Source organism: Poecilia reticulata, linkage group LG4, assembly GCF_000633615.1.
Source record: "Poecilia reticulata strain Guanapo linkage group LG4, Guppy_female_1.0+MT, whole genome shotgun sequence".
Taxonomy (NCBI): domain Eukaryota; kingdom Metazoa; phylum Chordata; class Actinopteri; order Cyprinodontiformes; family Poeciliidae; genus Poecilia; species Poecilia reticulata.
In genome coordinates, this window is record NC_024334.1 from 28,012,596 (window position 1) to 28,035,477 (window position 22,882).

General features: G+C 41.5%; 1 protein-coding gene across 4 annotated transcripts in view; it reads right to left on the bottom strand.

Annotated features, from left to right (window-relative positions):
• The window catches only part of rnf220b (ring finger protein 220b), a 35,524-nt gene extending 28,541 nt beyond the window's left edge, over nucleotides 1-6,983 (bottom strand). For 2 of the 4 annotated variants that reach the window (XM_008407975.2, XM_008407973.2), the window contains exons 1-2: nucleotides 6,600-6,983; nucleotides 4,928-5,527 (exon numbers count right to left, since the gene is read on the bottom strand). In XM_008407975.2, the coding sequence (XP_008406197.1) occupies nucleotides 4,928-5,507 (580 nt within the window). In that variant the 5' untranslated portion in view covers nucleotides 5,508-5,527; nucleotides 6,600-6,983. The remainder of the gene's footprint in view (nucleotides 1-4,927; nucleotides 5,528-6,599) is intronic. The other 2 variants (XM_008407976.2, XM_008407974.2) reach the window with 1 other exon arrangement.
• Between the last annotated feature and the right edge of the window lie 15,899 nt (nucleotides 6,984-22,882).

Below are 22,882 nucleotides of genomic sequence, written 5' to 3' on the forward strand. Positions count from 1 at the left end.
TGCAGAAGGCTCTGATGTGTATAGTAAAGAATTTCCTTCCACGTTTTGTAGTTTCATTAAGTATGTGCTTATTTATGCTAACAATGTCCACTCGTATCTGTGCAGTGCTGGTCTGTGTGAAAGCAGCGCTTGTAAATGGATTTGTTAGCCGCTTCTACCGACTGGACGTTTAGGTTCTACTTTACAACAAAAAGTGGCTCTCGCACATCTGGGTCCAGTTATCGCAGATCACACTTAGCTTTGCCTCCGCTGTGAGTTGCTGACACACACATACACACACTCATTGGAGCAGTCTGTGGCTGGCCGTGGCGTCTTTTTTTGCCACTCGGCTCCCCGAGCTTCCTAACTCGTGTTTCTGTTAAAAGGAACGTTTTCATTCCAGCTCAGGCCTGCGGCGGAAAAAGCATCTCCCCGAGGAAAATAAGCATGATTCGCTCCAGTGGAGACATCTGCCCTTTGAAAGTGAGCATGGCTGTTTGAACAGCTGTCAGAGCACACTGAGCATCCCAGACCCTTCCCTGATAAAAACAGAGGACAGGGGAGTCAGGGATGGGGAATGTCGACAGAAGAAAGACCCCAAACGGACAGGAAGAGACAGCCACTGGCGATGGCACACAAGGTGGGCGGGAGGAAGTGTCATGTACCTGCTTGTTGTCTAGACTGACAGGGAAGTGTGGGAGAAAATACTAAACATGGTCAAATATCTACACACTGCTGTGAACTGGAAAAAATCCTGCAGGTTTCCTCATAAACTGGAAACAGAATAAAGTTATAAAGCTGATCTCTGAATGTAGCCAAGTCAAGGCAAGTTTATTTCTGTAGCACATTTCAGAGACAAGGCAGTTCAAAGTGCTTCACATGATCAAAACACAGCAACCAACCATGAAAAAGGCAACAAACATATTTTGTCAAATGCCATCATAAAAAGAATCATCATCAAACACGCGTCAGATATATCAATCAACGTTCCAGCTGTTTTTGTTCAAATGCAACTCTAAATGAATGGGATTTTAGCCTTCCTTTAAAGGAATTCAGTGTTTCAGCTGTTTGGCAGTTTACTGGAATTTGGGGAGCATAAAAACTGAATGCCGCTTCTCCATGTTTGGTTCTGGTTCGGGGATGCAGAGCAGACCAGAACCAGAAGACCTGTGAGGTCTGGAACAACGACGGGTCTGTGACGTGTTCATTCAGTGATTTATAAACAAACACAAATATTTTGAAGTCTAATCTCTGAGCTGTAGACCTGGGATGATGAGCTATATTTTCTTGGTTTTAGTGAGAATGTCAGCAGCAGCATTCTGGATCAGCTGCAGAAGGACGACTGGTTAATTAAAGAGAGCTGACTGCAAACTGGTGAACTTTAAAATCCCAACCCTACGTCTGAGCTAACTTTAATTTCTACAGCTCTATTTTATATATTCCTCACACACACACACAAAAAAAAAATAGAGATACACCAATCAATTAACCACAGAATTGACTCATTTTTACCTGTTCATCTGTCCAGAGACTCAATACTCAAAAATCTGATTTTTTTCTTCTTTTTTTTCATATGCCCAGGTTTGCAAAGGTTCCTCTTGAAATTGAGATCTAGATCTCAATGGGGTTTTACTTGGTTAAGTAAAGGAAATAATAAAAAATAAATTAAAAAAGAACCCATTTTAATGCATAAATACGGATAATTTTGTAATAACTCAGTGTAAGTGCAGGATACAGGTTCCTGGGCAAGAACCAGTGTTGGTTTCTTGCCCAAACAAGTTTCCTTTAAGAATGCTAAATATTATAGACTTATAGTTAAATAACGTTTGTCCTTTTGTTTCTTCTAAACAGTGCATTGTTTCTATAAATTACTTCTTCCATACAAAAAGAAATATTCAAAATGTTGTAGACCTAAATGTGACTGTGTAATATACACTGAAATAACATGGAAACAAGGAAGAGGGCGCTTACACCTTGCTGCTAAACTTACTGTGCTTGAAGTCAAAGATCTGGTTTGAGTTTTTGACATTATAAATTTAGCTAGTTGCACATCTTTTATTTATTATTTACCTATTCGATAATTTAAAATGACTTAAGAGTGATATTGTTTGCTATTTTTCGTTAGAAACATAAAATATGGTGTTATCAAAACATTCATTCAGGAGAAAATGAAGACATGAATGTTTCGCAAGAGGTCCTGTAAATCCTGGTGGTATAAAGTCCAATCTGGGTACTGTATTTTCCGCACTATAAGGCGCTCCTAAAAACCTTCAATTTCCTCAAAAGCTGACAGTTATTATCCGGTGCGCCTTATATATGGACCAATACTGAGCCACAACAGTCTAGCAACTACGGTAAGCAGCCGCCGACTTCATTTTCCCCTGTAGAAGAAGAAGAAGTGCGCGGTGCATGCTGGGATAGTTGTTAGAACGCTGGTTTGTTAATAAAGTTTGATAATACATTTAAAGCCAGGGGGCGGAGGGAGGGGGGGAAGAGAGACAGAGACTGCGGCGGCAGCGTGTCCGTTGGTCTGTGTTACCCAGAAAGCAGTTGGGCACAATATCGCAACACCAACACCATGAGTGAAACAATGACTGGGGCAGCCTACTATATAAAGTACTCGGGGACCTTTTTTTTTTTTTACAAATGTGGATGTGTAATAATAGAGTACGGAACAAATTGTCGGGCTGCACAGTGGCGCAGTTGGTAGAGCTGTTGCCTTGCAGCAAGAAGGTTCTGGGTTCGATTCCCGGCCTGGGGTCTTTCTGCATGGAGTTTGCATGTTCTCCCTGTGCGTGGGTTCTCTCCGGGTACTCCGGTTTCCTCCCACAGTCCAAAAACATGACTGTCAGGTTAATTGGCCTCTCCAAATTGCCCCTAGGTGTGAGTGTGTGTGTGCATGGTTGTGTGTCCTGTGTGTCTCTGTATTGCCCTGCAACAGACTGGCGACCTCCAGTCTGTCGACCCCACTGAGGGAAAAAGGGTGCAAGAAAATGGATGGATGGAACAAATTGTCAACCTGAACTAAAGCATCTATTTTATGCACCTTATATATGAAAAAAGTTTTAAAATAGGCCATTCATTGAAGGTGCGCCTTATAATCCGGTGTGCCTTATAGTGCGGAAAATACGGTACTTAGAATAAAAATGAAAAAGTAAAAAACTGAAATTGGTCTCAGCCAGCAATAGCCTGATCGGTGCATTCTCTGACAAAATGCAAAAACTTCACACCAACAGCAATTTTACAGATGAAGTAAAGTTTATATGAGTTAAATGTTTCTTTTGGCTTAAGTTTGCGGCTCAGTGTGAATTTGAAGACCTATTGTTGCTGCTGTGTCTGAGGAGGCAAAACTCTTGCACTCAAAGAAGATTTCAAGCTTAACACTTAAGACTTTTGCTCCTGAAGTGACTGTCTGTTGCCCAGTCAAGAGGAACAAGTGTATGTCAGCCTTAGAAAAGTGCAGGGAGCTCAATTGCATTAAAGCTCTTAGTTTGCCTGAGCTCCAATCTAATTGGATAAAGCTGGAAAAGCAGCTTCCAATGTGCATGAATCCCCTTTTTTTACTCCTGATTTTTTTTTTTTTTTTCATATATTTGTAGGAGCAATGCTCCTTGTTCTCCTTCACCCTGACTTTTGTCCTTGTCAACATTCCCCCCAAATGAGGCTCCCAAAATCAGGTGGTTGGGCATGCATGCATGAGCGCAGTCTAGCAAACTCTTTTTTTTTTTTTTTTTGTATCAGACACACCTCTCACACCAGCGTGCCGGCTCGGCTGGCTGGCTGGCATCTTTTCTTTTCCTGGCCTTATTAAAATTCCATATTGAGATTCCCCGCTGCCACTCCGCCTCCCCGGCCCCCGTCACTCAACCACCAGCCGGCGACAAAAATCAGCAACTTTCAACAAAGACATGCACATATGCAAAGTGACACACACACAATCCAAACTTTTCTTAAGACAACTCATCCCTGCTACCAGCCTTTATGTGTGGGATGAAAGTTTTCTTTAGGTGGAGTGTGTGAGAGCGCAAACGCAGTCCCCCCTTGCCTCCCCCAACCCGCACCCCCAATCCCCTTTTCGCCTCTCCTCACTTCTTCTTATTGTCATTATTTTCGATGGTGTCCCCCTCTGATCTCTAGAGCCTTTTGGGGTGCTCTCTCTCCCTCTCTCTCAGCTCTGTCTTGTCCCTTTCATCTGTCAGGCGCTCCCCTCGGCGGCCGCCGCTGAAGGGGGTTTGATTTCCCATCATGCCTAGCATCGCCTCCACTGACTCACTCCCTTCCCGTCATCCCTCTGAGGCGAGAGTTGTGCCCCCGCGTCGTTGGGCAATTATCCCCGGGAGTAATGAGGAGCGTCTCTCCCCTGTGCGCCACGCTGACTGACACCTCTCCCACTCATTTGTCAACAAATCAGACGGCTGGTGTGGGCGACCGTATTGAGCTGAGGGTTGTCGTTGGTAGGGAAGCTCGGGCTGAAGCACATCGTGCGTCTCTATCTCTCTGTTTCTCTCTCTCCTCCTCCATCCCTTCCTCCCTGTCTCTGCCACCTCGTTATCTCTGACAGGGTGTCACTCGTTCCCGCTCTCACTCCTCCCGTGTCAGCCCTGCATGTACTACCGTATATTTGTGCAGAAAAGCCAGACTTCCAATAGGCCTAATGGTCATATGTGGCTAATGATCACTAAACTGAATGAGTGTCACTGTTCAATCTATTTGTGTCGAAGTCGGCCAGAGACGGGCCGAAGTAAACAGCCGCCTAATTAGACAATATTCTCTCGGATCCAGCTGTGGAGGATGTGTTCATGTCAGGTCACGGGGAGCATGATGGTTAGGATCATAACCAGCTCTATTCTCGGTGGTAAAGACATGAGTTGAGTGTCAGTGTCTGAGTTACACAGATAAAGCATGTATCAGATGTTTTTCTTCCTCTAAGTTGAGTGTGTCTACTCACTGTGCTCTTTGCGCTCCTCCGGGCTGGATGAAGCCTCGCCATCAGACAGCAGGCCGGACATGGAGAACAACTTCCTCCCTGCCTCCTCCCCAGCTTTCAGGGGCCCAAAGTCAAACTCCTTACCCTCCACTTCCGGGAAGCAGCCCTTCAGTCTCTTGGCTGGGGTGAAGGCCGACTGGTAGCCCCCGGATTCCCTCTCCTCTTGTGGGGAGGCAAATGGCCGGAAAGCCCCCAGTCCGCTGTGGTTGAGCATGCCCAGGGTAGAGCAGTCCAGGTTTGGAGGGGTGAACTGAGGGTGCAGGTGGAGCAGAGACGTTGGGAAGTCCCGGGACGGGAAGGTGCCCGACATGGGAGCCTGACGCTGGTACATAGAGGTGAAGGTGTAGGAGGGTGAAGGAAAGGGGAGGTGGAGGTCCTTTTCCACAGAGACCGGGACCCCAAAAGGCCGGGGTGCCTGGCAGGGGACGGAGGCGTCTCTGCCGGCTTCCGCTGTCGAGGCCAGGACCATGAGGGCCGGGGAGGCCAGGGGAGTCGGCAGATAGGAGGGGCTGTCCATCTTGAAGGGGCGGTGGAGATCCATTCACCTCCCTGCTGGCGGTTCTGAGGCAGAGAGCGGGAGAAGGCAGGTTGTCAGACGATCACTCACCCAGGAGGTTGTAAATAATCTTTCAGTTCGTCTGGGAACATAATTTAATCCACAACAACAAAAACACAACATTTCAAGAAACTAAATTCTCTAACAAAGATATAAGCTTCTTTTTTTTTTTAATAAACCCTATGTTTAGTTTGTTTTGGTCTGTAACCAAACAGTTTGATTAATTCAGTTTTATGTGAAACTGTTTCAAATTTCTAGGTATTTTTTTTTAAATCACAGCTTTTAAATTTAGTTCCAATAAAAAATTTTAAAATGTGGACTGGACAAGGCCTGCAAAGTCTGTAAATAATTATGACCAAATAAATTCCCAATAAAGCCTGCAAATGTTAACYGAAAAGTGAGATCTGACCTATGGCACAAAGTAATTTCTGAAATGTGTTATCTATGTTTTTAGTAAAACATAGGACGTTTTAAGAAATTATACGTCTTATAATAAAATGTTTTCGAAAAGGTATTTGTTTCAATTCAAGTATTACAGTGTTACAGCTTACAGTGTTTTAAACTGTAAGCTGCTTAAATTAGAAAAAACATAGTTACAATATACACGTAAGAGTTTAAAAATCATGAACGACTTAAAATCCACTAACTTGTGAATTAAATGTAATGAGTTCACGAGACTAAAAAAAACTAAATTTATAATTTTCTTTACTTGAGTTAGACGGTTTTGTCTTTTGTTCCTGGGAAAATAAAAGTTTCTCAAACAGCGTGATTTTTTTTCCATAAAACACTGCGCATATTTTGTACAAATGTGCTACATTTGTAATGTCTCTTTACAAATAAAAGGGCTAAAATAATTACAGAAATCTTTCTTCCTCCAGTAATTTCTCCTTTTTTTTCCATTAATATCATTCAAAACAACAAAAAAAGTTTCCTTCAGCAGCGACAGCGCACTGCTTAACTCGGAAACCAGCCGCCAGAACAGAAAACATGACAATCAAATAACCAATTAAGGCAATTAAAGCAAATGAAGCTGTAATCAGTCGTGTGATCACGACCCATCAGTGCGTCGGCACTTACCGTGATGAAGTTCCCAAAGCGCGGCTTGGTTCGGCTTCACTTCTTCCCCCTCTGAGTGCTTTCAACTTTTTTTTTCTTTCTTTCTTTTTTTTTGTTGTTGTTCAGAGACGCGGCACTTTCTCCACAAGCACTACAAAAAAAATATGCATATAAAAGAAACAGGAAAAAGAACAGCGTGGCAATGCGGAGTGGGCTTTCTCTGTACTCCTCCAGATGTTTGCGTGTTTTTCTCCGTGAAGAGCTGAGATGCGCGCAGCTCAGAGCCGTGCAACTGCTGCGTGTGTCTGTCTGTGCGGGATGAAGGCAGCGCTGAGTGGACTGGCTGCGGGTCGCTCTCTGTCTCTCTTGGTCTTTGCGCTCCGTGTGACAATCAACCCCCTCTTCTTTTACCCTGCCCTCTTTCTCTGTAGCCCCCACACGTCTCCCCCTTCTCCTCCACTCTCCTCTGAGACCTGCATGCCTGCTTGTGGACACATGCAATCTCTTGGCCTCACTAAAGCTGAAACACCTACACCCAAACAGTCTGAACGTGAACACATATTTGGCAGGAGAAACTTTAAAGTTACCTGTCAGATCCTGTTGTAAAATCTTTCAGATTCAATAAAAAATACAATTTGTCACCTACAGCACCAACACCTAATGTCCAGATTTTCTATTTGTTTTATGATTTTTTTTTTGTTGTTGTTGTTGTTGCAAATTGTGATTTAATCGTGAAAAGCTTTCACCAGCAACTGCTTATGCTGGCATCACACAAGGCTACAAGCTATTTGTATTTTCTTGTATTCATTCTGCTGCCCCACCAACACGTAACATTAGTCTTCTCAACAGCATACTTGGGGTGTCAACTTCCCATTGGGAGCAACAAAAAACTTTTTCAAGGTGCAACTGAACCCCTTTTTCATGCTGCCCTGGACAACTGCCCATAAAGCTCATATAAAGATCTCTGTCTCTTCTCATATAAAATTAATCAGACTCCTCCTTCAGTGGTGTTGACTTGTTTTCAGTCATATGTCAGAACAACTTGGGCATGGGTTATTTGGGTTGTTTGGTACTTTTTTGGGTTTGAATGATGTTATCCACCACAGGATGTTTCTAACCAACTATGTGTCAATTCATATCCATCAGGGGTACGATTTGTGTCCACTGTGTTAACCAAAGATTTAAAAAATATTTTTTTTCTACCTTCTGTATTAAACTCACATTTTTCTGTATGTAAATGTCTGTGTGACTTTAGTAAATATCTGTTAGAGTCACCCAGGGTGATAATAAACAAGGATGACAATCAAAATCAATGGAAATGTGGCTCAATTTACATTTTTCAGAAAAAAACATAAAGTCTAATTGTTGGTAAGATTATTAATCTCCATAGTTAATAAAAACACTTAGCTACAAATAAAAAAAACAAAAGGGTTTGTTTAGGGTTGCAAAGTTGATTTGGGAAGGGATAAAATGGCAACTTGTGGTTTAAAAATGTGTGTATTTAAAAAGAAAAAAAAAAACTGACCAGAAGCCAAAAGCACTAAATAAATTTCAGGAAAAGTTTTCATCAGTAAACCACATGGAACTGCTTTGTGACTGGAATAAACAGATTTTTACTAATAAAAACGTGAACAATCAACCCAAATAGTTATATAATATAATTTCCAGTTATTAGTACTTCTGGTGGCTTGTATCTAATTAAACCAATGCTGATATGCCTTTTGTGTTTGAACTCATAAAATGGAAAGAAGTGTTTTATCAGCTTGTAGTGACTCACTAGTGAGAACAAAATAAATATCACATCCTTATATCACATCCGACTTGCAACCAGAACTTTCCAACACTTGTGCAGCACTATTCTGAAGTCTGATTCAGAGAAAACTTCAACACACAGCATTAACACTGATTAACTTGTTAATTAGCTCAGTTTATGCAGGAAAAGAATTACAAGTCACTTGGTTAGACTAGATTTTAAAAGTTTGTTAGTTTGTACATTTCATGCTTTAAGTACAAACATTTTGTAATTTTTGTTTTTTTTAATTAGAGGAAAACAAAGCATCAGTATCTTAATAATTAATGTAATTATTTACTTAAGGAAGAAATATTTAAAAATTTGTTGTGATTAATATATATATATATATATATATATCTTTCAACTGTTAAACCTAAAATCATAAATTTTCTTCTCAGAAATATTGATGATGGCCTTAGTTAAAATCCTTGCAAGTTTTTATTTGTTGGTTTATCATTACAATGATAAAGTTATAAAGTTGTCTGGATAAACTAAACTCAGTTTCCCTGCTCTCACTCTGTCTCAGCTACATCCCATCTCATTTGATCAGTTCATATAGTTGCTTTATCATTTCCACCTCTGCCTCAGTTTATGGGCTCATGGTTTTCAGTGTCCTGGTTCCTTCTGGGATCTCCTCAGTAACCTTCTGATGCTGATTTTATGTCTTGTTCCCCTCATAGCTGCTTTGAATGATTTGTGATTTTCTTCACTAAAACTCCTCACTTCACATCTGAGTCTCAGATAGAAAACAGAAATAACTGAAAAAGATAAACACTGTTCAAATAATTAAATTCAGTTGCATAAAGAAACAGAACAGAAGGGAGTAAACTTACATGCCGACGCCATTTGAACTGAACAGAATATGGTAAAACCTATTGAGCATACACAAGGAAATAATCAAAACACAAACACAAAAGAAAAGCAAAACCAAAACATCCCAGGATCATAACAAGAGAAACCCCAAATCAAAAATCTCTTTAAGACCTTGGACCAGCTTTTTCTTGTAGCTTTCATCCATCAAAATCAGTTGATTTGAACTGCAAAGGCACAGAAATCAGGAGTTCAGCCACTCAAATCAAAGCTGTGTGTGTGTTGGTGTTACTGGAGTGGCAGCCGAATGAGTTGTCCTCTTCTCTGTGGCTCACACAGTCCCATGCAGTCCCCTTTGTATGTGTGATTGACACTTGGGAATATTCCCTTTTGATGAAACACAATGCAAACCAATGGCGTTATTTGTCACAGATAATCTGCTTTCAAGAGCAACACATTACACAGTGTAATATCTGCATTATTCATATCTGATTTCCAGCACACAAAACGCAGCTCAGAGCGCCACAAATCAGCCCAAATCACTCTTAATTTGTTTTTATCGGTATTGGTATTGCTTAAAGACTTTTTGAAATAATGTAATTGAAATAATTCCTTATTCCCCGGAGCCAATCCAGAGGCTTTACACCGCTAATCTAATGTGACACGCAATTTCCGTCGCTCAGACGATTGCTTCCCCTCAGGTCCCTGTCTTTAATGAACAGCCATTTGGCTGTGAGCCTGTGTGCATGTGTCGTGTGTGTGTGTCGTGTGTGTGCGTGTGTGTGTGTGGAATAAGAGGGTGAGACACGGGCCCGGGATGGGAAATGAGGGAATTGGGAATATCACAGCCAAGCAGAAGAAAAGGGGAAGAGGGAACACACTGGGAGATCGCTGGCTTTTGTTGTACAAACAGCCTGAAAACCTAGCAAATAATTGAGAAATAAAACTAAATACTGATGATAGGTTCTTGAAAATGTACACACCTCATTAAAACTCAAAAATACTGTGCTTATGTGCTCTTATAAAAACCAGCAAACCTATGAAACATTTTTAAAGGTGTGCCAATGACTTCAATGGACAGTCCTTTTAACATTTGCTTGTGCCTTGACATGAAGGCAAAAAGTGGAAGTTACCTACATTGATCATTTCTATTTCCTTTGCTGTCATGTCAAACTGTAATTAATAAATCTTATCTTATCTTATCTTATCTTATCTTATCTTATCTTATCTTATCTTATCTTATCTTATCTTATCTTATCTTATCTTATCTTATCTTATCTTATCTTATCTTATCAAGGAGAAGTGATAAGTGGCATGGAAACCAGGTGAGTTTATTTATAATCAATTCATAGCAGTTGTGTGGGAGAACATGACTATTAGGAAACTGAGGGAGTTTGATAAACGAGCACATGATGGATACACAGAGGGACCCTGCCACACATGATAATACCTACAAATAAACACTGAGAAAACATAGATCACCCAAAATACAAAATCCCTGAATACAAAACTCATACAGCCAAACTCAACGTACATGGGATTGTGACACTATTTTGCAGGGAGACTAGCGAGGCTTATTGCACAAAGGTATCAATAGGAAAAAGGATGAAAGAAAACATATTACTTTAGATATACATTCATTACAAAAAATCGATGAAAGGCCCACAGTTAGAAACTGGCCAGGAAGGCAATCGACAGGCTGACAACAACTCTGAAGGAGACGCACAATGAAAACTAATGTCAAAAAACCAGAACTTTCATGTCTGGCACAAAAACTATACATTGCACCATAAGAAATGTGGTGGTGGCAGCGTCATGCTGTGGGATTAGCTTCCTAAGGATTGAATCAAAGTTGTTTTTTTAATTATTATTTTGTCACAGCGAGTGTGAGTGAAATCATGACACCAGTCAGTTCTGAGCCAAAACCTTCAGCTGTCTGCTAGAAAGCTGAGGATGAAGTGAAATGATTTTGCACAAGAGAATGACTTCATCAGCAGAAAATTAATGTACTGCATTGGTCAAAGTTTGGAACTCATTCTGACAAGCATAAACAGTGGAGCGCTGGACGAGAGATGTTCTCACAGTCTAGAAGATTTGGAGAAGGTTTGCATGACAGACTGAGGGGATATTATCAAGTGAAGATGTGGAACAGCGACGACTGGAGAAAACGCAATCCTGAAATGCTCAAAGGGTTTTTCAATAAAGGATTATAAGTGTGACCAGAACAGGTTATCAACACATTTGTTCCTCAAAGTGTGATAAAGCTTCCCATGTGTACATCCTTCTCTCTCACACTTAAAGACAGCCGGTCGGTTGAAGAGGTGGGCCAGACGGCAGATGGAGACCTTTAAACGGACAAATAAACGAGAGCCGAGACAGACTCCATAACCGTGCTGCCCTCAGTCTGATGTAGGAGTGTGCAACACTTGTCTTCCTTGTGACAAGGCAAGGTCATTACTCTTAGAAAAGCTCCATTCTCACTCACACACGCACACAAGGTTCAGGGATCAACCACATGCCAGCAGACCTCCTCACAGACACCAAATCCCAAAATAAGATCTGGTGGAGGACGAAATGTCCTCCGTTTTCACTCATAATCAGCTCTAAAAAGTTCTCCTCGGGTTAGAATAACCCTTTAACAGAATCTCCTTCTCTTTCAGTGAAAAATCCCAGAAATATCCCAATTTGAAAGCTGATCATTGAGCACACTCAGTACGACTGTCTCCATCGACACTATGATTATTATTTCTTCCCCGTTCCTCCAATTTGCCCCGTGTGCTAGTGGCGGTGGGTGGTGTATAGTGGATGATGGGTGTGTGTCCTGCAGGCCCAGTGAAGTGTTAATGATGTCCCCGCTGCCTGAGCCAGGTTATGGCACAGGGGCCGTTAGCCGCCCAGGGTAAACTGCACGGCTCCCAGAATAAATTGCCACCCGGAGCCACGCAGGCTGGTCAGCCGGCCAATTACGAGCCTGCCCGCTCAGCTGAGGATGATGGGACGCGATGTTAATTGTGCGCTTTCGTTTTCTGGCAGGAGGTGAGTCACTTGGCTGTCTTCTCAACTGCCATGCACACAGTCAAAGGAAACATCTTAACACTCCCGGTTTTACATTTTACAAGTTCTGCTTTATGTGATGAAACTGTTGCTTTCTTCTGTTTGGGCATTGAGGTTCAAGCTATTTTCAAGCTGTTTTAATATATTTTAATTTCACACCTTAGCTGCTGTTGTCTACGGCGTAATTCCCAACAAGCAAGAGATGAGTTCAGACTAATTAAATCACCACAATGAGAGTTCTTCACTTCTTTTATTAGTGTGCCAGAGGTCATCCAAGGAGTCTTTTAACTTTCTCAGCATGTAATTGGAGTAGTGAACAATAAATAATCATGCTTTTATTTCTTTTATACCCCCTCCTTTTCTTCCCAGTTCACAGAGTAAATTAAGTTTCTGCTGTAATCATTTCCATACACCAATTAGTGATCTTTTGCTTTTGCTGTGAGACTCATAATGTCTAATTACTGAAGGCTGTCAGCAAAATCCATGACCAAATAAAAAGCAAAATAATACACAAACGGGTGAAAATGTTATTTTTATTCCAACAGACCAGACGAGGATTTGATATTTCAGAGATTATGACGCAAAATGTGCCGCCAGGATCCCTGTTCCCCCACAATCAGTGCTGCAAACGAAGAGTTCTCGGTCCTCTGGAGTCAGCTGTGGCTGTTCAGCGCAGTGCTGCACTCTTCTTCAGTATATCAACACAGAAGACTGTCTGGTAGCACTGCTATGGAGAGAGAGGTTAGCTACTAAATTAACATAGGGAGAGACAGCGCCAGAGCAGAGAAGTCTGCCAGCGAACTGAGCATCGGGGAAGTGAGGCACAGAGAGAGGCCATCGACCAGACAGCGACAAGATGGAGTGGAAGGGAACGTGTGAGAGATGAGCTGTCGAACATGTGACAATGTGTGCAGGCGTGTGGGTAAAAGTGGAAGCGTGCTACACGCACTTGCGTGCTACACGCACTTGCGTGCGTGTGTGTGTGTGTTGTGTGTGTAAGAGAGAAAGAGAGAGACAGAGACAGCTCCCAAAAGCGGCCAGTGAGTGAGGATGTGAGCGTGAATACAGAGAGAGGCATTATGGTCTCAATCATTGATCGCTTCCTCCCAAGAGGCCTGGTGACTTCCCACCACCAAACACACACACACACACGCACACACACATGCATGCAGGTATTCTGTATGTTTTTACGTTGACAGCACACCACATTCATTTGAACAACATTGTTTGAACTTACTCGGCTTTGTCGCTTTGATGTTAAAGTGTCACAACCAAAGCTCTGCAGGCATTGTATGAGGCAAGATATGACCAACATTAAGCAATTGTTCTATCAAAATTAGGCTCTGCAGGCTGCATATTTTATATTTACCTGCTCTGTAGTTTTTAACTGCTACATTTGAAAAGTGGCTGGTGCCAATTTTTCTTTTACTTCCTGACACTTAAAAGCATTTACAGAATGAAAACTTTTTTCATGGTGTTCTGAATTTGTGGGTTAGCTACTTAACAGTACTGCTTAGTCAAGCAATTGTTTCATTCCTGCATCATACTATATGCTGTGTATATATCTGCCGTAAACTGTAGATTGTTAGATTTAACAGGCGTGCGACTGATGTACATTTTAGAGCTTTCAAAAGAGTCTAAACAATCTCAGAAAACAAAGTTCGATCATTTTTTCAGCTTTCATCCGAAGAAAAGCAGGGTTAAATACTTTCAAAAGTATTTAACCCTTTTGAAAGTATTTAACCCTTTCAAAAGGGTTAAATACCTTCAACCTGTCAAAAGGAGATTCTGAGTTTGATTTTCTTGGTTTTCTCAACAGTTTGAAGTTTTGCACACGCCACTCAAGGGACTTGAAGAGGCGTTCTGGTCAAATGAGACCGAAATTAAATCACTTTGGCCCGCACCTTGAATGGTAAACATACACATCCTCCTGCAAAAAATCAACAATGGTGAAACGTGGTAGTGGCAGTATTATGCTATGGAGATTCTAGTCTATGGAAAGAGATGAGAATGGGCAAACATTTTAGTCTCTAAATGTGCAAAGCTGGCAGCGACATATCCCAAAAGACTTTCTGTACAGAGAAAGGCAGAAAACCTTGCTATTACTTTTATAATTATACACTACTTTATGTTGGCCTGTCAAATGTTGATAAAACGTCTTGTAATTAAGACTATAGTGCCTCAATAGAGCAGATGCATTTTGAAAGTTGTAGAAATCCTTGCAAAGATATGCTTTGCCCTCCTCATTTCCATCCCCATAGTGTCAAGTCTGGTGTATCGCTATAGGTCAGACAAAGCAGTGACCGCTCGTGTCCTCGGCTCGGCATCGCCACTCCAATTTACACACATAAATACACCACTGCCCACCACCAAACATCACACCCTTTCCATCCCCCCCTCCGCCTCACCCATCCCGCCAGCCAGGGCCTTCACTGCTCTCTCACAGCCACGAGGCTGACACTAATGTGACACTCTGGAAAATAATTACCAACAAACGCACTGCTGACTGCAAACAGCTCGCTCCCCTCAGTGGACTGTCACTAGTCATTAGTCTGAACCCTGAGAGAGGACAAGACCACAGCGATGGGGAGGGAGTGTGCGGGTGATGAAAAGGAGCCTACCACGTGCAGACAAACGAAATGAAGAGGAGAAGCGGCGCTCTGACAGGTAAAACAGGAATAAATCAGCTTTACAGCATGTTAAACTGTGTTGTGAGGCTGTGCGCCAACAGAGCATAAGCTGATTTTTGTTGAAGCTAGACAACACTGTTTTTTCCCTTGGCAGTTTACATACTATTAAACGTAGGAACACCTGGCCCATGTTGTCCAGGAACTGATTAGTTTCCATGTTACACAGTTCTTTTGTGCGTTTTTTTTTTCCTTCTCTGGGTTGCGAGAAAACAAAGAAATCTGTAGTTTAAGCAAGCAACAATGTTAAATAAAGACGGGGATGCTCTGCATGAAAGCTGTTTAAGGTGGCAGCAATTCCAACACAATTATCCAAATGCCACCGGGTACATCAATTCTTTGAACACCAACACCCCCCGCTCTTTCTTATTTGAGTTGCCTTAAGGGGCAGCGGCACCACAGAGAGATTAAAATTTTTCAAGCTTCCACAGTGGGCAATATTAAAACGTCTCAATACATCTGCCCGGCTATTTTGATTGGTAACTTAACCCCTGACTCCTGAGACAAAAAAAAACCCATTCTCTTTGCAATTGTCAGCAGGCTGGAGTCTAATTCTTGCATGATTCAGGCTAATGAGGCAGTAATAGGTCCATTGTGTGTGTGTGTGTGTGTATGTGTGTGTGTAGATGAGGTTATTACAGGGACATAGAGAGAGGAGAGAAGAGAAGGGGGAGCAGTGGAAGGTCTTCATTGTTCAGTAATTGGAGGGTACAGGCTTTAATCTGGGAGCAAGAAATGGTTTCCTCTCTTTAAAATACTGTAGAAGTTTTCACCCCCAGTCAGTTTTCATAGAAACAGACTGAGCTGATTGAAATGTGTCCTCACTCTTTTCAGTCATAGGGTGAGACAGAAGCAAAGACTTAAAAGTGTGTGTGCGTGAGTGTGCGTGGGTGTGTGTGTGTGTGTGTCATTCTTCCAATGGCTTTATCCAGCCTTATCCTGAACCATGAAACCATAGTGCATGACACCCTTCTATGCTCTGCACAGATATGGCTATTCACTGTTAGCACAGAGATTTGACAAGCCAGACTGCGCTCACTCAACAGCCTAGGTCAAATGGATGACTGTCACAATCTTTTTTTATCTTCTCGCCCCTCCCGCCAATATTCCAGTCTGTGCACCCTCTTGCTGCCTGCTCTCCCAACTTTTTTCTGTTCAAATTGACAAACTCAGCCAGCTACAGAAGAACAAATGAAATAGATTAAGGAGACCTCTGAAGGGGATAATCTCTGCAGGGGAATGATCTGCTTGACCTGGGAGGCAGGTGAACGCTTTCATCCGGTATTCACAGTGCAAACATTTTCATATCAATCCTTTGCAAAAGAATACAGCTCTGTCGAAAGCCTAATGATTTTTTTTTAAAGATTCTTTGTAAAAAAAAAAAAAAAAAAAAGCTTTTCAGTCTTGAAAAGCATGCCTTCAATGGAAAGTGAAAATGGAAAGTGAACATTTCTTTCTCATTTTTCAAGGAACAAAGAATTATTTTTCTTTGTGGTTTCAAGTTGACTGGGAAACTACCTCCACATTTCGTGCTATAATATTTGAATTCAGCTTTTCTTTAAACCAAAATGAACCATTCTTTCAAAGATTGACAATAAACCTACCTTCGATTTGTAGAAATTAGAAAAACCAGTGAGATGTGCAAATTTATTTTTAGACTTACCACTATTAACAATGCTGGACAAAGTTTTTTCCCTCTTATTTTTAAGTGTTACATGGTTCCAAATAGGGTTTACATCACCATATGAGATAATCGGCCAGAGGTTTAAATAAAAAAAATAATAATAAAACGTCATCACATTTTATTTTTGTGGCTGCAGAAGTCACCAAGATTAGGCTACAATTTACACAGACTGGCCAAAACTACAATAACAGATTGGGAAAACATTGCACAGTCTGATGTGTTTTGATTTCAATTGAAACATTCAGATAAGACCAGAATTTAATGGAAACAAAATGAAACTGATGATCCATCAGAAAGAGGTGGTGATATAATTGTGTGAGGGATATTTTTACTTTGAGTCCCTTATTAAGCATAATTTTAAAACCACACGCTAAGATGGATGGATGGATGGATGGATGGATGGATGGATGGATGGATGGATGGATGGATGGATGGATGGATGGATGGATGGATGGATGGATGGATGGATNGGATGGATGGATGGATGGATGGATGGATGGATGGATGGATGGATGGATGGATGGATGGATGGATGGATGGATGGATGGATGGATGGATGGATGGACAATTTTTTAAAATATAATCTGATTTCTTGACAGTTCACATCTGTTAATTATCAAAACTAAATTCATTCTATATTTTTATAAAGGGACAAATGTTAAGAAAAACAAATACAAATACATTGAAATATTTACAGCCAAACTTAATTTGAAATATCTTTTCCTAGCTGATCTTTTGATTGCATAAAACCAGATTCTGCTGTGTGTGGGTTGTGTATTTAACGACAAAAAATGCAACATTTACCTTTGAAATCTTACAAAACAACAACACAACATATTAATAGCCCTGGAAATGCTCACTTGTAAATTTAGTTTGTGTTTTATTATCAGGAAATGATGTTGGAACATCATTTCCAACATCAATTTCAATTTTAATTTATTTATTCTTTCTGTAGAGGTGTAAAATCATATGTCTTTCTGTGTGAAACATCAATTAAATGAACTTAAGTGTGACCCTTGTCTACAGCACCTCTGCTGCTTCACATTTCTGTCTATCTCCCTCAATCCCCCATGAGGCTCTTTCATGCAGGCTGTGATTTTGTGTGTCAAAACCCTAATCACCACACAGTCCTGGGCCCCCGCTTACACAGACGTGGTATTGGTGTTCAGTCAGTGAAAGGTCTCTCCGTCGTGCTCTGTGAGTGGCCTCTGTTCAAATAGATCAATAGACGCTGGCACGTCCCTCCAACAACCAAAAGAAAACAATTAAAAGCCATCGATCCTGTGCCAGGCTCCTCCATGAATATACATGTGTCCTTGACCTTCCCTTGGAGGGGAGGGTGGAGAGAAAGAAACAGGTGTGGGAACTCTCCTTTCATTTCTCTTAGCTGGAACAGCAGTAAAGCAGAGACGGTACAGTCATGAAAAACTAGGACACTCCAGCCTGTAGGTCATTCTAACATGTTTGTGTAGATGGATGTTTAACAATAGCAAACATTTGAGATAACAGTAAACCAAAATGTTAAAAGAAACCTCCAAATTCTAAAATGTTATCACAGGACCTAGAGTAGGCTCCTGTTAATGCATTCCCGTACAATTAGAGGTGTGACTGGAGAAAACCCCTTTGCTCTTTAAGAAAACATGAAGGCCAGACTGAAATGCATGGAATAAAAACAAAGACCTGGGTTTGAATTCTCTGGACACTAGAAGAGAAAACAATGTTTGGGGAAAACAATATCCCAAACATTTTCCAACATGAACTAAATACGGTGGATGTGAAAATTTTAATTAATTTAGTTAACTGTCTCTCACAGTTTGATCATTGGACACACTGGTTTTTTAAAGTAACACAATCCACCAACCTATTCTAAAAATCAATAAAACAGAATACAACATTGTCACAGATGCATCTCTTTTTAGACACCAAACAGGTAAACAATTTATGAGCATAATATTAGACTTGTGTCTCCTGTAAGTTTCTGGTTGAAGCTGTGTTCGAAATACATATTCAGATTAGAAACATCGCTGTGACTTTCTGAGCGTAATGGTGTGAGCAGGAACCCTGTTTGTTTCTGTAAATGTCCAGAGAATCCTTCATTTCGTTGTTGCAACTCCTGAAGATGCTTCGTCTCTGTGAAATCTGCAACCCGATACAGCCTAAACACACAAAGACAACTCTCTTAACTGACTGGCTCTTCACTATAATATTCCAGGAAAAMGGCTTTCAAAAAATAGAAAGTCATGGGCTGAGTCAAAGCCCAGATCTTAATCTCATTGAGAGGCCGTGGGGTGAACATGACATATATGGAAGAAATCCATCAAAAACTTCACAGCTGGAAGCAGGGAGTAGGGCAGGAAGTACAGCTGACCAATATCAGAGACTGGTGAACGACTGGAGGAACTGTCTCACTTAAGTATTTGTGAATTAGCATTTTAGAGGTAAGGTGTTCAAACTTATCTCTCTCCCAGGAAGGGTTATTTTTTGTTGTATGTGTTGTTTTAAGTACAATTAAATTAGTCTTACAACTATTTCTTAAAAAAAAAAAAAGAAAACTCAAAATTTAAAGGGCAAACCCAAATTTTCACAGCCTGTGTTAACTTTCTTAATATATCACATCAATCCTCTAGCAGAAGCTCTTTGGAGTTAAATTCCTTTTTAAATGCTTTTAAAACCAGTTGTTCTTTTTTTAAATCAGTTTCAGACAAAGACTGCTCTTTTTGAGAGCACAGATCGAGTGTCCCCTCAAGCTCGCCCACTGAACGCCCCTTCTTTCTAATTACAGATGTGTGACATGCACATGGGGACATCTCCATGTTAGCACATCACCGTGCTTGTCCTACCAAATGCTGGGGTCACAGCAGCYGGAGCTACAGGGGACATCGCTGCCCTGTCCGCCGTCATAGGGGATTAGCATTAGCATGCTAACAAGACCCTCTGGGGAGCATCACGCTGAGGGTCATGTTGACAACTGTCAACAGCCGGCTTTAATTAGCCAAGCGTGGTTGCCAAAGCGATGCACTGAGACACATTTTCCTTTTTCCAAGAAAATATTGTCGACAGTTTTACAATAAAATATTATTTCAGCCTTTTGTTGCTTGCAACAGAAAAGATTTCCTCATGACAGGTGTTGGGACTCACGATGAAAATACTGCTTTTCCTGTATCCTCTCTAATCCATCATTCATCATCACTTTCCATTTCCAGCCTCCTTTGCATTTGCTCTCATGTTAAACATCAGGAGTCAACAGTGTTAGCGCTGACATGTCGCACCGGCTGCCTCCGAACCTGACAGTATCAAGTCGACGTTGTCATCGGCCCAGAGACGAGGTGAGAAGCACAGTGTGTGAGGGGTAAAGTGTATTGTCAGTCAGACAGTGCATTATCCAGCCGTTCTTTGGCTGTCTACCTTTTTCTGTGGCAGGGTAATGGGAGTGTCACACACTCGCAGACAGTTGGAGTCTCGCTATTCAGCTGAGAGGCCACGTCCATATACACTGCCTTCCAACTGACTGCCAGCATCGCCGGAGCAGTCCCGTCTGCCTCGCAATGACTGTCAGAGGCAACCAAGGAGAGGGGGTGGGGGCTGGCTGGCTGGCTGGCTGGCTGGCGTGACTGTCAGCGACCGGTCACAAAGCATTTACCTGCTGACAGAATCACAATTAGTCCAAGGAATGTTGTTCCTAGAAAGGAAGAAAAAGGGAGACAGAGGCAAGCTGGCGTGGGAGAGGCAGAAGGGACAGGTAGGGAAGGGAGAGGACACACAGGCATGGATGGGGAGTGAGAGGTGGGAAGATAAAGAGGAGAGAAGGTGAGGACAGCAATGTGAAGACAGCAGCAATGGAGGAGAGAGAAGAGGTAAGGGGAAAAAAGGAGGTATTCAAGGAATGTGAGGCGCTTTATCTCATCCATTCTTACGTCCGTGGGTGTGTGTAAGAAATTGGATAGGAGCATCAGGAGTGTGTGTCTGGCTGTCATTGGCCTGGGTCAACAGACATTTACTTAGCCATACATTCCTAATGAATCCCCTCCAGTCACATCACCCTTTCCACCCAAAGCCCCACAGTAACCTTCAGGAAGAACTGACCTCTGTSTCCCGGTCAGCGAGGAACCAGAACAACTAAAGCAAAAATAAATGAATAAAAGCTGTTACTTCAGAGAGAATCTTGCAAAAGTTATTGCACCCTTCGAAATTCTCCACACTTTGCCACTTTACAGCTCCAAAGTTCAATTCACTCGACTAGGGTTTTTGTCAGAAATCAGTACAAAGTAGTTAATGATTGCAATGTAAAAGAAACATGATTTCATTTGGCGTTTTTTGTTGTTTCATTTGTTTTTTACAAACTAAGCTTGGAAGACGCTGTATTTATGTCCTTACCCATACTAGTGCAGTGATTGCATTCATGGGTCACCCAGAATAGTGCAAAATATTGCGTACAAGTCATTTTCAGTATAAACACAGCTGTTCCTGTAAAGCTTTAAAAGTTTCTTTGAGAACATTACAGAACAAACAACATCATGGAGAACAGGCAACAAACCAGACGTCGAGATGTATGTAGCCCCTTTTCCAACAAAGATAGTTGTGTAACGTCTCTACCTGCTGATAACAACTCAACTCTAAATTTTTCCTGACTCAGAATCGATAGGCATCAGTCCACAGGTGCTAAACATAGACCAGGGCTCTGCATCTCCAGTTMTTTAGTGYCCTGCGATGTTTGGATGCATCTGCTSCAASACACCAGAATTRAATGAATGGTTAATGAACAGGCTTTTCCAAAACTTACTAATATACCAAGGAGGTAATTCAATCTTCATTCAAGTGTGTTGGAGCAGAAATGTATCCAAAAGTTGCAGGACTGGTGTCCTGGTGTAGACTACATAATGCACTACAAACTCACACAAAGCCAGACTCGAGTGGGTTCTTTCAAAGTCAAAAACTCATCACCACTCACTAATGACCTCTCCCCCCTTTCTCTGCAAGCCAGCAGCACTATCCTCTCGCCTTTCACTCCACATCTCTATCCCTTCCACACACTTTTTTTTGCGAGTGTGATTTCTGTCTGAGTGATAAGAGAGCAGCCGAGGTTTCTCCCTGGCCTCTAAGGGACAGGCAGAGCATGACCGAAACTGTAGTCCCAAACCAAACAGTAGTGGAAATTGGTCCAGAGGCCAGGATCAATACTGAATTAGCCAGTACGCTGGTTCTATGGAGGGCTGCTCCGCTCTGATCTGATGATCCATAGTGAGAGGCCACAAATGGAGACACAGACGAGACTTCCAGACTGTAAAGGTGGCATCCACCATCCAACGGTGACACACGCGCAATGAAATATCGGCTCAAGAAATTTGCAGAGTCCTGTAGTGTCTAAGATCACCAGCAGCCACATTTGTGTGTTTAGATCCTTAGTGACAACACATTTGTTACTGTTAAAGGGCAGAACATTCTGCTTGTTTCCTACTGAAAGGACATAAAAACCAGACCAAAATAATGGAACAAAAGTTTATTTGGAAGCGCTATCACCAAAGGACAAATTTGATCAGCAGCAACAAATATTCAGGTGTTATGTATCAAAGTAGCATCCACAAAATGGTCAGACAAACATTAGTCTAAGCAGATAATTCACCCTTATCTGCTATGACTGGTGTAAGATTTTTTTTACTTACAGCAGTCATATACATATATTGTAATGAAGTTATATAATAAAAAGAAAAATCTTTAATTTTGAAACTAAATGCCACACTAAAGTGTCAAAAGATCAAAGATATTTTTGCAATTCTGATTGCACATGGTTTACATCTGCTGCAGGATGTGCAAAACACCGTTTCTGTTAAACAAGCAGGAAGAAAACCGTGGTAAGGTTCTGGATGCATGTTAGTTTTTACAAGCATATGCATGGTTGAATGTAAACACAGAGAAAATATCTATTACAACATTTTACATGTCTATAAAAATGGCTTGTAAGAGCAAATTTTGTAATTGGACTTGGACGCACTTTATCTGCAGATTTCTTCTTGTGCAGTGGTTAAATAGAGGAAAATCTGACCTGCAGCAACAACCACAGTTTAAAACAGGAACTGCACTGAAGGCCGTAGCTGAACATAGACAACCCCATCGGTAGCCTACAGGCTACTTGTTAAGGTTAAGGTGCTGTATTGATATTAGCTAGTCATCTTTTAACTAACTTTACCTGCATCCAGCAACTTTACTCTACTCAGTCGGTTAGTTTGGGGGGAAAACTGTGAAAAGTTATTTGCGTTTTGCTGGTTTGCTGCCATGATTC